The sequence below is a fragment of the Panicum virgatum genome, chromosome 7K, assembly GCF_016808335.1.
Source record: "Panicum virgatum strain AP13 chromosome 7K, P.virgatum_v5, whole genome shotgun sequence".
Lineage (NCBI taxonomy): Eukaryota > Viridiplantae > Streptophyta > Magnoliopsida > Poales > Poaceae > Panicum > Panicum virgatum.
The window spans coordinates 28030649-28043766 of record NC_053142.1 but is presented as its reverse complement, the minus strand read 5'-3'; the positions used below and the strand labels follow the sequence as shown (position 1 = coordinate 28043766).

At 42.6% G+C, this 13118-nt stretch overlaps 1 protein-coding gene across 5 annotated transcripts; it reads right to left on the bottom strand.

Moving 5' to 3' along the window:
- Positions 1 to 7334: 7334 nt before the first annotated feature.
- Positions 7335 to 9180, bottom strand: LOC120642989 (kinesin-like protein KIN-5C). Of its 5 annotated transcripts, XR_005662822.1 has the most exons (5): positions 8630 to 9180; positions 8327 to 8371; positions 7875 to 8031; positions 7652 to 7778; positions 7335 to 7567 (listed from the first exon to the last, which is right to left on the bottom strand). XR_005662822.1 is itself a non-coding variant. In XM_039919536.1 (4 exons), the coding sequence occupies exons 1-4, from the start codon at positions 8632 to 8634 to the stop codon at positions 7514 to 7516; spliced, it is 261 nt and encodes an 86-aa protein (XP_039775470.1). In that variant the 5' UTR covers positions 8635 to 9176; the 3' UTR covers positions 7335 to 7513. The 5 variants fall into 5 exon arrangements, 3 of the variants coding, with proteins under 3 accessions (XP_039775470.1, XP_039775469.1, XP_039775471.1); XR_005662821.1 differs by lacking the exon at positions 7652 to 7778 and having other exon boundaries at positions 7335 to 7651; positions 8295 to 8371; positions 8630 to 9162; XM_039919536.1 differs by lacking the exon at positions 7652 to 7778 and having other exon boundaries at positions 8630 to 9176.
- Between the last annotated feature and the right edge of the window lie 3938 nt (positions 9181 to 13118).

Below are 13118 nucleotides of genomic sequence, written 5' to 3'. Positions count from 1 at the left end.
AGATCACATAGGTAAGTAAGGTAATTAGAATATATAATTTTTTATTTAAGATAATTAGTAGAATATATAATTTTCTATATGGCATAATAGTCATCACAAATAAGCTCATGAGGCCGTAAGTTACGGGTGCTAATGGATCATGGCTCTAGTACTCTATCACAATCCCCTAGCCATGACGTACAACCGTAGAGAAGTCTTTCAGCTCATAACCTAACCATTGGCTGATGGACTCACTGTGCGCTCACATCGCCGCCCCGCCGCTATCGCCGCTCGCACCGCGGCCCTGCCATGGGCTCACGCCGCTGCCGGTGCCACCACGTTCGTGCCTCGCTGCGCATGCTCGCACCTCCGCTGTAGACAAGGTGACGGGAGGGGAGCCAGAGGCAGAACGGGAGAGGTGAGAAGTGGAGGGGGATGACGGGGGAGAGACCGAGAGGGAAAGAGAGTCGCTTGGGAGAAAAGGAAGCGGAGGGAATAGGTAAGGAAGAGAGAAGGCTGGTGGGCCCGACGATCCTGAATCACTTGATTCAGCCAATGGTCATGCTGCTCTACTCATCTTGTGGATTAGCCGGACACATTTCAGCTCCATTTCTAGGGGCGGTGATAGGGTCACCTGACATTCCCACCCGCCCTTAAAAATAATTTTTATTTTATTCTAAAATTTTGTTTAAATGAAAACATATAAAAAAGTAAATTTTTTAATATAAACCTATTGTAACATGTAGAACTTATAGAAAATATTAAAATCATATTTCAATGTATATAATGGTTAAGAGTGTGAAACCATAATATATAACTTACTCACTCTACTCTTTCATACAACTCAAGACACACTTTGTGGTTTTCACACTCATATCACTATATATATGCTTTTAATATTTTTTCTAGTATTGTAGATCACAATAGTCTTACGATACAAATTTCATCTTTTTATGTGTTTTATTATTTTTTTAATTAAATGAATTTTTAGAATAAATTTGAAAATCATTTTTACATTTTAAGAGAGATCAGTGAGATGGTGACCCGCCCCAAAAAATATCATTTGTAGGGGCGGGTCACCCCTTCACCTATTCCGACACATTTTTAGGGGAGGGTGAGGGGGTGACCCGCCCCTAAAAATGCATTTTAGGGGTGGATTAGTTGATACTTAGCAACGGGTCACATTTTATCCGACCCTAAAAAAATTGAGACGATCCTAGAAATTGTTTTGGTAGTAGTGATATCTATGTCTAAATATTACTCCCTCCATCTTGAAATGTAGGGCATTTTAGAGTTTAAATTTTGTACTCAAATGTAAGACATCTGGGTTGAGAGTGGACCCAATCTCTAAATTATACATCATTTTTGGGGTTTTTCTAACAGAAAGATGTGCATGCAGCTATTTAGAAGATGTGCATGGGAAAGGGTGTGCTATTAGTAATATTTAGTTACCCAAATAGAGTCCCAATACGTAATAATTAGGGATAGAAAGGTCTTTTTTACACAACTATAATCTGTTCAACTCTAGAACGTCTTATATTTTGAGACCGAGGGAGTAGTGCTTTGCTACAGAAGCAGCACCCTTTGCCTTTTCGCGTCAGTTGGCAGTATGGCTGTGTTTAGATGTGAAAATTTTACGAAAAGTGAAGCTGAAAAGAACTGTAGTACTTTTCGTTTGTATGTGGTAAATATTGTCCTACCATAGGCTAACTAGGCTCAAAAGATTCATCTCGCAACGTACATCCAAACTGTGCAATAAGTTGTTTTGTTTACCCACATTTAGTATTCCATGCATACGTTATTTGTTATATTTAATATTTGCCTATATTGTCACTGACTCAGTCAGTGTTGGTCAAGCCTTTCCTGATAGGTGACCTCTCAGCTCCTCCCTCTCGCTCTAGAGTAAGAACAATTCAATACGTACTGATCATTCATGTGTACGGTCGATAACATTGACAATTATTCAAGCTCCAATGACCTGTGTAACCAGTAGTGTAGCTTAATTAATCATCATTCATGTGTATGGTCGAGAGCTTTTGACATTGGAAGCTCCCGATGACATTATAACCACCGAAGTGTAATTAATGGCCATTCATGCATGTGTATGGTCGAGAACTTTGAATTCTCGTCAGTTGCACCCACTACTAGAAAACAATCCTTAGGTCCACCCCAATAGTACCAGTATAAAGATGAACCGGTACCTATGCCAGTTCATCTTCATACCGGTATTTTTGGGTGGATGAAATTCATGGATGAGCCTTAAATACCGGTTGGTATTATCAACCGGTACCTAAAACTCTCTATAGGTACTGGGTGGTAACTTTTACATTGGTACCGGGTGGTACCACCAACCGATACCAATAGACGAGCCTTAGGTACCGGTTGGTGGTACCTTAGAAGCCTTAGGTACCGGTTTGTATTACCAACCGGTACCTTAGGATCATACATGAGTTATTTTAAAAGGAAAATATCTCTTCCTCAATCAGAACTGCTGTGTAGTTGAGATGGTAAAGGAGTAGCACGTGAGTCTAGAGGTCGTGGGTTCGAATTCGAGGCAAAAAATATTTTGCGTGATTTTGGAGGCCATAAGTACCGGTTATTTTACCCGGTACTAAAGGCTCGAGCCTTTGGTACCGCTTTTGGGGTACCGGTTCAAAAAACCGGTACCAAAGGGCATCTCCAACCGGTGCCTATGACACTTTTTCTAGTAGTGACCCTCCGTTCCTTTCTATTTGTCGCCGTTAACTCTTGATTCAATATTTGACCATTCGTCTTATTGGAAAAAAAAACATGCAAATATGAAAGAACATGAATTATGCTTAAAGTATCTTTAATCATGAAACCAGTGGTGGTAAAATAAATTATAATTACACACATTCTTTTAATAAAACGAATGGCCAAACATCATGTCGAAAGTCAACGGCGATAAATAAAAAAGAACGGAGGCCGGGAGTATATTCGTCAGCAGCTGACATACATACTGCTGCGACATCTATTTTGAGAAGCGTTCGCCTAAACTTCCTTTGAAAAAAAATGACGTTAACTACGTTGACAGCTGAATAATCAAAACCAAGAGGGTGAATAATGAGGCAGGTTCGGGAGATCGATGCGGCATAGGACGACCAGGAAGATGCACTGCATCGATGGAGAATTATATTGGCGCTGTCGCTGAGTACTCGGTATGACGATGGTGACGAGCTAAGGTTACTAGGCTTCGCTCCAAAGTAATCCCGGCCTCATCCCTTGGTTCGGAGATGCTGTTGACATTTTCCAAAGCAAATTTGACTACTCTTGGCTTATTATCTCTTCTCTAAGTTTATTTCATAACTATGTAAAAACTATTGTTGGGTATATAAATCATTATTATCTCTTCTCTAAGTTTATTTCATAACTATGTAAAAACTATTGTTGGGTATATAAATCATTATTTATGTGTTATATTTGAAAAAGAACAATAGTCTTTTTTTATGTTTGGGAGTGTTTGCTTCAGCTAAAAGCAATGGCTGAGGCTGCAGCATCTTAAGTTAATTGTATTGCCCCGCTGCTATCGCTCTCTGGGGCAGGTTGTGCATAAGTTGGTCTCCTGCGGCGACACGCACCCGCCAGCCTTCCGCCAGGCCCCTTTCCTCTTTGCCGCAACCAAGTCTGGATAGACATATCGTCCTCATCTTGCTCTGGCAATTGTGGAAAGCCCAAAATCTTCTCATCTTTGAGATAAAGTATCGTTCGCTCGAGGAAATCATCTGCCATGTCATCCGAGACATTGACCTTTTGTTTAGATAATGGATATAAAATACCCGGCTTCATCTAAAAGTAGAATGATAAGGCTAATTATCATTACTACAGAACAGACATGTCCCGGTTGAGAAACTCCTTTGTCCCAGTTTTCCAACCGGGACCGCCAAGCCAGGACAAAAGGGTTTCGTTCCGGGTCAGGCAACCGGGATAAATGAGGACTTTTGGTCCCAGTTGGTAACATCATTGTAAAAACCTCCCATTTCTCTACAAATTATGATTGGGAGTGTTGAAAACGCAGAGTGAGCTTTGAGTGGTATGAGATAGTAGTGTGGTTAGGTGCACATTGTGATTTCAAAATATTTATACATTATATATGTTTAAATGTAATTTTTATATTTTTCTTATGTTCTACGTATCCCAATATGCTTATGGTAAAAATTTCATAGTTTTTATATATTTTACTATTTTCTATAAATTAAACGAATTTTCAGTATAAATTTGAAAAATCAATTGTAAGAGCGGGCGAGTGCCACCTGCCCCTACAAATTGACTTTCAGGGGTGGGTGACGCCCCCACCCGCCCCTAAAAATGCATTTGTAGTGGCGGCTGACAACCCCACCCTCTCCTACAAATAGCTGCCCTATACAACTTTGGGACGCCGACGTGAGCAGACGCCGGGAGGCTGCAAAAATTTCAAAATCCCTCCCCGAGCTCCTCCTCCCTGCCGCGGCCGGAATGTGCCGCCGCCGCCGCCACCTCCTCCTCCTCCCTGCCGCTGCCACCACCACCTCCTCCTCCTCCCCGCCGCCGCCACCGTACCTCCTCCTCCCCCACTGCTGCCGCCGCCACTCCTCCTCCCCACTGCGTCCGGATCTGCGCCGCCGCCGGCACCTCCTCCCCCCCGCCGCCGCCATTGTACCTCCTCCTCTTCCGCCGCCTCGCGCATGCCCGCCTCCGCCTGTGCGCCGCCTCCACCCGCAGCCGCGCCCGCCTCTGACCGCGTTCGAGCCCACCCCGCTTGCCACCGGCCTCCACCCCAAGCTGCGCCGGGCAAGGTGAGTTTGTTGTTGTTTTTTCATTAGTTAATTTGAGAATGTGAACACATCAAATTTGTTATTTTGTATGAATTAGCTACTGAATTTGAGAATGTGAACACATGAACTTTGTTATTTTGTATGAAATATGCACACTATTTCTATGAAGGCATATGGCAAGCGGTGGATTTGGTCGTGGTCGTGGCTGTTGTGGTATGGGGCATCAGGATTTTCCTTTGCCCCAAGCTCGTCCTCCTAGCATCACTTTCAGCAGAGTCAACAAGACTAGACCGACTAGATGTTCTCAACTGAACATTCCATCTCCAAGCATCGTAAAATCCATTTTTTATCTGATTAAGAATGCTTGATACTTATTAATGTTACATTACCTCTGATGCAACGGACCGATATTTTTAAATGCTTACTGAGGTACTACAATACCTAGGTGGTACACCTCTTCAAGTGGTAACCACAGAATGCCAACAGTTCAAGAAAATGACAATCTCTTTCGAGGTACCATCAAGACAAGATGTAGGTACTATGATTCCAATAGTGGCTAGTGTGAAAGAATCACCAATTCGGATGACTTATAAAAGAAGTGCCATAGAAGCTTACCTTTTTGAACTTGAGAGGCATGGTTATCTAATTCTAGATTTGTCATGGTTCAAAATCAAAGTGTTTCAACAAAGTCAACATGATATCGTTAGTCTCTGAGAGAGTCTTGCACAAAAAAAATCTATATGACATGGTATGTGAATTTTTGTTAATTTAAAGAATTATGATACTTTCTTTGATTTGCGAAGCAGTTCATAATATTTGTATTCCATCACCATTGTAGGATATGTTTGATAACACCTTAACGGCGAAGATTTTACAAGATATTTTATGTCAAGCCTTGGAGAAGTTGGGTTATCACTGGTACGAGGGGGGTACACCACGCACAAGGGAAGGTCTATATGCAAAGCACTTCCTTGTAGATGTGAACCAAAGGATAGTGCACTTATTCGTGCTTTGATTTTCATTGACCAAACCTTGGGGTACATGATTGGCGATGTTAACTATGTTTGATACCTGTTGCTTGCAAATAATATTCGATAGATGATGTAATGTAGGCATGCAATTGAACTTTTACACTTGGATGGAACAATTGGATGAAACATTTGCACTGGGATGGAATAATATTCCTTAGATAATGTGGTTGTATATGTATATCAGTTAATATATATATATATATATATATATATATATATATATATATATATATATATGCATGTGTGACCTTTTGTAGATTCTAAAGTCAAGTATGTATATCAATTATGTTTTATGCTTTGTAATGATATATGTGTGTGTTTTATTTCCATGTAATTTAATTTTGCATGCATAATTATTTATATTTATGAAATATTCTTTCAATCGCAAACTAGCTTGATAGAACAATATTGCTGGAATCCAAATTTAATTTTTTTTGGAAAACAAATAAATTCAAATCGCTGAATTTTTTCGCGGGCTGGAAAACATTTTCAGGGACGAGTCACCCCCCTCACCCGCCCTTGGAAATTCATTTTCAGGGGCGGGTCACCCCCAAGCCGCCTCTGAAAATCTATTTGTAGGGGCGGGTGGGGGTGGCTGCCGCCGACAATGTATTTTCAGAGGTAGGTGAGGGGGTGGCCTGCCCCTGAAAATAATTTTTTATGGGCGGTTTCTTTAGCCATTTATCAAAAAGTCATTTTTAGCAGCGAAAACTAGAAACGGGTGCGCGCTACCTGCCCCTACAAATACTTTTAGTAGTAGTGATGTAGGTTATTTTGGCTTTTCTAGATACATTCATTTTGCTATGTATCTAGATATACGTTATATTTAGATACGTAGCAAATATAATGAATAGTGAAAAGCCAAAATGACCTATATTTTGAAAGGAATTAAGTAGTATCAAATTAAATAGCTACAACCATATTCGATCTAGGAATTTATGAAAAGTAATTCCCATATTAAATCATCGCTACTATATTTTCTCAATAAATTTAAATTCTTTTTTTTGGAAAAGAGTATAGTTTTAAATTCCATTCCACATATAGTGATATCTAAATTGTACCCAAGTATCTCTTAATTGTACAATTCACTTTCATGTCAAAAACAAAAAACAAAGCTGTGAAAAATTTGCCTTCGACTCCATCCGGTAATAATACACAATATAATAATACAAAGCACACCAAATATCCTGCCGCTTGATCGATTTATCATCTCCCGGGCATGCAGCTGCCACCGCCACTACGTGAAAAAGGGTTATTGGTAACGGGCATAAATTGGCATTAGTAACGGGCATTGCATCCGTTACCCTTTTGGGGTTACTAATGACTCACCAAAGGTACGGGCATATACCCGTTACTAGTAACAGTCAACAGTAACGGGCATTAGCATAATGCCCGTTACTCTTGGCAGTTATCGGTAACGGGCATAAATTATGCCCGTTACCCATAACAAGATATAGGTAACAGGCCTCAGTTACGCCCGTTACCAATAACAGTTAACAGTAACGTGCGTTATGCTAATGCCCGTTACCAATGTGGAATTAGAATACAAAAAAAAAGAAATCAAAATACCTTCTATTCTTTTATTTTATACATACATGCATACATACACGAGTATACAGTTACATCCATACACTCAGATCACTAAATTCTACTATTTGTGCCACTAATAAAGGCCAAAGCAAGCTTGGCTTCCTATTTTTGCTTGCCTAATTCTACTATTAACTCAGATCACTAAATTCTACGACTTCTGTTCTGTTGAAACTTGAAAGAGCGTTGTGCATTGTGCTGGTTCAGTAACACAGATATGTAGGTTAAGGCACTATAGTACAATAATGGTAGAAGAGTACAAAAGGAGGTAGCCAAACAAACCTGCAAATGAAACATGTTGAAACATAGTAAGTTAGGTTTTTCTTTTATTCTGGACATACTAATCTTTAAATTCACATAGTAAAGTCCATTCTCGGCCATGGCTTCAACAAGAACATGTTGAAACTTTCTGTAGCAGAATAAGGATAAAAAGATTTATATTGCAAATAAAAATATAACAGACATAGAATACCAGTAAATCTGAGAAAGCGGAGCCAGATATCACCTCAGGCCTGTTCTTGATGCTCTTTGCTCGGTGTGCATAGTCCAATGTACTCAAAGTTTCTTCAAGGCAATGCACGGAGGGTGAAATGGTTGCAATAATGCAAGTCTTTGTTCTCCCTCCAAGTGAATCGTGAAGCAATCTTGTGAGTTTACCGTCCCTGAAGACAAGAGAATTTTCAGACAAGTTAGCAAAGATCAACTACTTTAGACAAAATAATCAACTACTTTAATTTCACAGGCCTCCCTTTCACGGCTGCTGCTGATTTCAAAAATTATAAAAACAGAGAAGTTGGCACCCTCTACACAATGTTCAGTAAGATGAGCATCTTAGCTTAGCTTTTTCTTCCCCCTCTTTTTTTTTTGAATGCAGGAAGAAGATGTAAATATTAATTAGAGTAAGAAATTGGTTGCGAATCTCTACCTGCCATAATCTAGAACGGGACCAAGCATTACCTAGGAAAGTTGAGCACCCTGACGCATGAAATCTTTGATCTCTCTCTGAAACATTAGGGAAGCGGTTAGCTACATTTGACCAAAGCTCACTCCTTCCTGCTAAAACAGGTATCATACGGGATCTAAAATCAATTAAAGCTCCAAAGTATTGTTGCTTTAAACAGTGAATTCCATCAATTTTTCTCATAAAATAAGCATGGAAGCCATGGTGAGAATGGTGAACAATTTTGACATTTCATCAAACAATAACAAAGCATCAAAACAAGCTACAAGCAATCAGGACGGGAATAGTGTTGGACTCACGGCATTGCAAACGTAACTTGTCGGAAGACATCATGGTGAGAAGCCGTCCTCCTCCAGCGACGGCGGGCGGGCAGCAGAATCGCACACAAATAGAAAGAAATCACGGATTCATGTGGAGGACGAAGCAGATCCAGAGAATCTAATGAATCCTACCTGCTTGGAGGCCGGGGAGGGGTGCGGATCGAGGGGACTAGTGTGGCCAGCGCCCAGCCCTGCAGTCCCCCGCCCAGTGCGGTCGACGCCAAGGCTCGGGGTCGAAAAGCTGCAGCGCGACATGAGCTCGGGGAGGAGTGCGCTAGCCCGAGCTCGGGGAGGCGCAGCACCGGTGTCAAGGTCGGGGAGGAGCAGCGCCGGCCCGAGGTCAGGGAGGAGGATGCGGAGGAGTCGGGGCAGATCCACCCAATACTGAGGTCGGAGAAGGCGGCGCCGGCGTGGATCCGGTGCGCAAGCACAACGTCGGCGTGGGCCTGAACGCAGGCGGCGGCGGCGCGGGGAGGCGGCAGCGGATAGCGAGAGAGAGAGAGAGAGCGAGAGCGAGGGGGGAAATTTAAATATTTGCCACTGTTAGCAGATACCCCTCTTAGATTTGCAATAACATATTTGCCATAGGAGGGGACTGAGAGGCCTAATTTTTGCCACTTTAAGCTATTTGGACGTCCATGTCACTCTGCCAGCATGGAGGGGGGACGCGAAATGACCATCCTGCCCCTCCAGGAATCCCATTCAGCACCCCCTCGGCCGGGCTCGCCGGTCAGGTCTTTTCCGCCTCCTCCCGTCGCTCTCTTCTCAGCCCGCGCGCGCCAGACCACCCGCCCCCGCCGCCGACGACGCCGCGACGCCGACGCCGCCTCCACGCCTTCCAGTGTCGAAGGCGTGGCCCAAGGACTGGAATCCAACAGATCCGGCGGGCCTGCACATTCTCCCCAGTCAGGAACGGTTAGTGCCGCCTATCCTTTGCTATGCATGTCGATTTGGGGAGCTAGGGTTTGGATTCTGTGTGGGATAGTTGGGGATTTGATGAAGTCCGCCTGATCTCACGTGTTTGGTGTCACGAATGTAGGCGGGTGATGTAGTTGGCGCTTGGTCCGACCGCTGACCATGGATCCCGATGACTGCCCCCCTTGGTACGTTATGCTGTCGCTAGGACGGATGATGCCCATGTTTTGTGGGATTAGTAATGTGAGGACTAACTCTGTAATGTTTACATTTAATGTCAGAATTGATCCTGGCAATGCGTTTAGATTGGATCTTAAGGTTGCTAAGTACACTGCCGATGTTGAGTATAATCTTGTTGAGATGGCTGAGCAAGAGCATGTGTTGTGGCTTGATAAGACAAATGAGTACAGTCTAGCTCAGTTCTATGATGATGTTGCTACCAAGATTATCTGGGGGCCTAAGCAGACATTGTTAATTTGGGTTTTGGATAAAGATACTGGTTCAAAATGGAGGATTAGAAGGGATGATCAGTGGCAGGTAATGATACAGGAAAAATGGGATGAAAGGATGGCCACTATTTATGTGGAGGTTGTTACTAAACCCAGTTATCAGATGAATGAGAAATCAGTGGCAGGATCAAGTAGGTCTGGTGTTACAAATGCTGGTGTTAGCAATGCTTCTTCTGCTGGCCCTAATGCAGAAGGTATAGGTGAGACTTGTACATCTCCAGCAGAGGATGATGAGGAGAGAGTTGTAGTGGACTGGGCTACATTGACCATAATACCAGAAGCTGATGAAGATGGTGATACCAGAGAAATAGCTGATGAGGAATTGCTTTATGAGGCAATGGGATTCAAAGCAGCTGATGAGAGGGCTGAGGAAGTTGATAGAGAGGAAATTCCCATTCCTACTATGCCCAGTGACCTTCATACAACTATGGATGAAGCAGTTATTCTTGTGGACGACAGAGATCCCACTGAGCCTTTCTTGGATTGGGATAGGGAGAATCCTGATATGTCTGTTGGCACACATTACCCATACATGGATGACCTGAGGTTGGCAGTTAGGCACCATGCCATAGTTAATGAGTTTGAGCTTGGCACTGAGAAATCTGACAAATCGAGGTTCAGGGCTACTGCAAAGCTGCGGGATACCCATGGAAAATTAGAGCTAAGACTCAACATGATAAGAGTGTCAGGGTACTTTTTTTTGTCTAACTGATACTATGTATACCATGTATTGATGTTTTCTGTATCTTGTTAATTGCATAATTGTGATTCTAATACTTGTTTACTGCAAGCATATTCAAATAAATACCTATGTCCACACTTGTGCTTCAAGAAGCAGATTTCTTGGCAAGATGGCTTCTATTGCTTGGGTAGCCGAGAGAGCTATACCCCTACTGAAAAGGAACCCTAGAATGGGTGCAAGTAAAGTAAAGGAGGAACTTGAAGCGAAGTACAAGATCAAAATAAACTACCAAACTGTATGGTTAGGTAGGCAGAGAGCAGCAAACAAAATATTTGATAGCTGGGCTGACTCATATGATTGACTGTATAGATTCAAAGCAGAGGTTGAGCTGAGGGCGCCTGGAAGTGTTGTAGAAATAGATACAATCACAGTTGGTGACAAAGTACATTTCACAAGATTCTTCTGTTGTTTCAAGGCTAGCATAGATATGTTTTTATTTGGATGTAGGCCCTATATTAGTATTGATTCCACTCATTTGAATGGCCAGTGGAATGGACAGATGCCTGCAGCTCAAGCACTAGATGGGCACAATTGGATGTTCCCTTTAGCTTTTGGTTTTTTTGATGAAGAAACCAAAGAGAATTGGATATGGTTCATGGAGCAGCTAGCTAAGGCAATAGGGTCAGTTCTAAGGTTAGCTATTTGCACTGATGCTGCCAAGGGACTTTTTGGAGCAGTGAAGCAAGTTTTTCCATGGGCAGAGCAGAGGGAGTGTTTCAGGCACCTCATGGATAACATGAAGAAGTACTACAGTGGAGAGGTCTATGGAAAGAACATGTGGCCTGCAGCTAGGGCCTACTCTCCACATAAGTTTAAGTATTTTTTTGATAAGGTGCTGGCAGCAAGTTCATCAGTGCAACAATGGTTGGACCAACATCACAACATGCTCTGGGCCAGAAGCAAATTCAGTGCAGACATCAAGTGTGGTTACATTAACAATAATCTGGCAGAGTGTTGGAATGCTTGGATCAAAGATTTGAAAGATCTTCCTCCACATTGTTTTGTTGATGCTATTAGAGAGAAGTTAGCGGAACTATTTGAGAAAAGGAGAATCTCTAGGGCTTTACCTCCTGGCATACTGCCTGCTATCATACATCAACTTAATGCAGCCTCCAAAGGATTGGGCAATCTCAAAGTCACAAAAGGCCACCTTGATCAATCTGAAGTAACTGAAATTTATAAGGACGAAGAAGTGAGGAGACATATAGTGTATCTGAATCAGTTGGCATGCACTTGTAGAGAGTGGCAGGTTACAGGGAAATCTTGCCCACATGCTCTAGCTGTTATCACTACTACAAGGCAGCCAAACATGCACCAGTTTGCTCACAACTACTTTTCAGTTGAGAGGTTCCAAGCTGCTTACCAAGGAATCATCCCAAATATTGTTGATAGAAATAAATGGCCTGAGGTGCAGAAGGGATTCCATCTGTATCCCCCAATTGGCAATAAAAGAGGTCTAGAGAGGCAGAAGAAGAACAAGATCAAACCAGCAAGTGAGAGAAGTGGGAAAGCCACCAGACAAGTGACATGCAAAAGATGTGGTTTACTTGGTCACAGAGAAACCAGCTGGAGGTGTCATCTTACAGGAACCAAGAAAAGGTGAACTGCTTGTTCTTAGTTCTATTTTTTGAACAGGTAGGTGCTCACGGACATTTTTCTTACTGCAGGAAGAGAACCAAGAAGTCAGCAGTCAAGCTTGGGAGGAAAAAGTCAAAAACAGCTGAAATCCCTCCACCTGGACAAGCCACACCAAGAACAAGGGCAGCAGTTGCAAGGGAAGCTGCTCTTAGGGCTAGGCTGGAAGTAGAACAAGCTGAGATTAAAGCTAGGGAAGCTCAGGAGGTTGCAGAAGAAGCATCAAGGGCCCTGACAGTGTTGCAAACTGAACCAGTGCCCCTACAAATTTAGCCTCCACCACCAGCAACACCATCTGGTCCAAACACAAGGAGGTCCATTCTAATTCTAATTCTTAATCTACCAGAACAACACCTTTTACATTAATTCTCACATTCATTGTTTGTGAACAAGGAGGCTTTCATTGGGTGCTGACCCATGCAGCCAAGAAGATGGAGTTCCAAAAGGTCAGCCCATTGCCAAGAAGATGACACCAAGGAAGAAGAAGGTCATGGCCTCCAAGCAGAAGAAAAAGTAGGGTACCTGAAGACATTAGTGAGATTCGACTTTGCTTTTGTGATGTCTTGTATTTATTTCATGGCAAAAAACCTGTTAAATGGCCCCTTTTGTAATCATTTTAGCTTAGTTTTGTTTGATGGCCGGAACTGTTAAATGGCCGAGACTGAAA

Coding starts and splice junctions, on each gene's coding strand:
- LOC120642989 (XM_039919535.1), bottom strand. Junction 8,032..8,326: donor AGGGTGCTCAACTTTCCTAG/GTAATGCTTGGT, acceptor TCTTGTCTTCAG/GGACGGTAAACTCACAAGAT. Junction 7,652..7,874: donor GCATCAAGAACAGGCCTGAG/GTGATATCTGGC, acceptor TTTCATTTGCAG/GTTTGTTTGGCTACCTCCTT.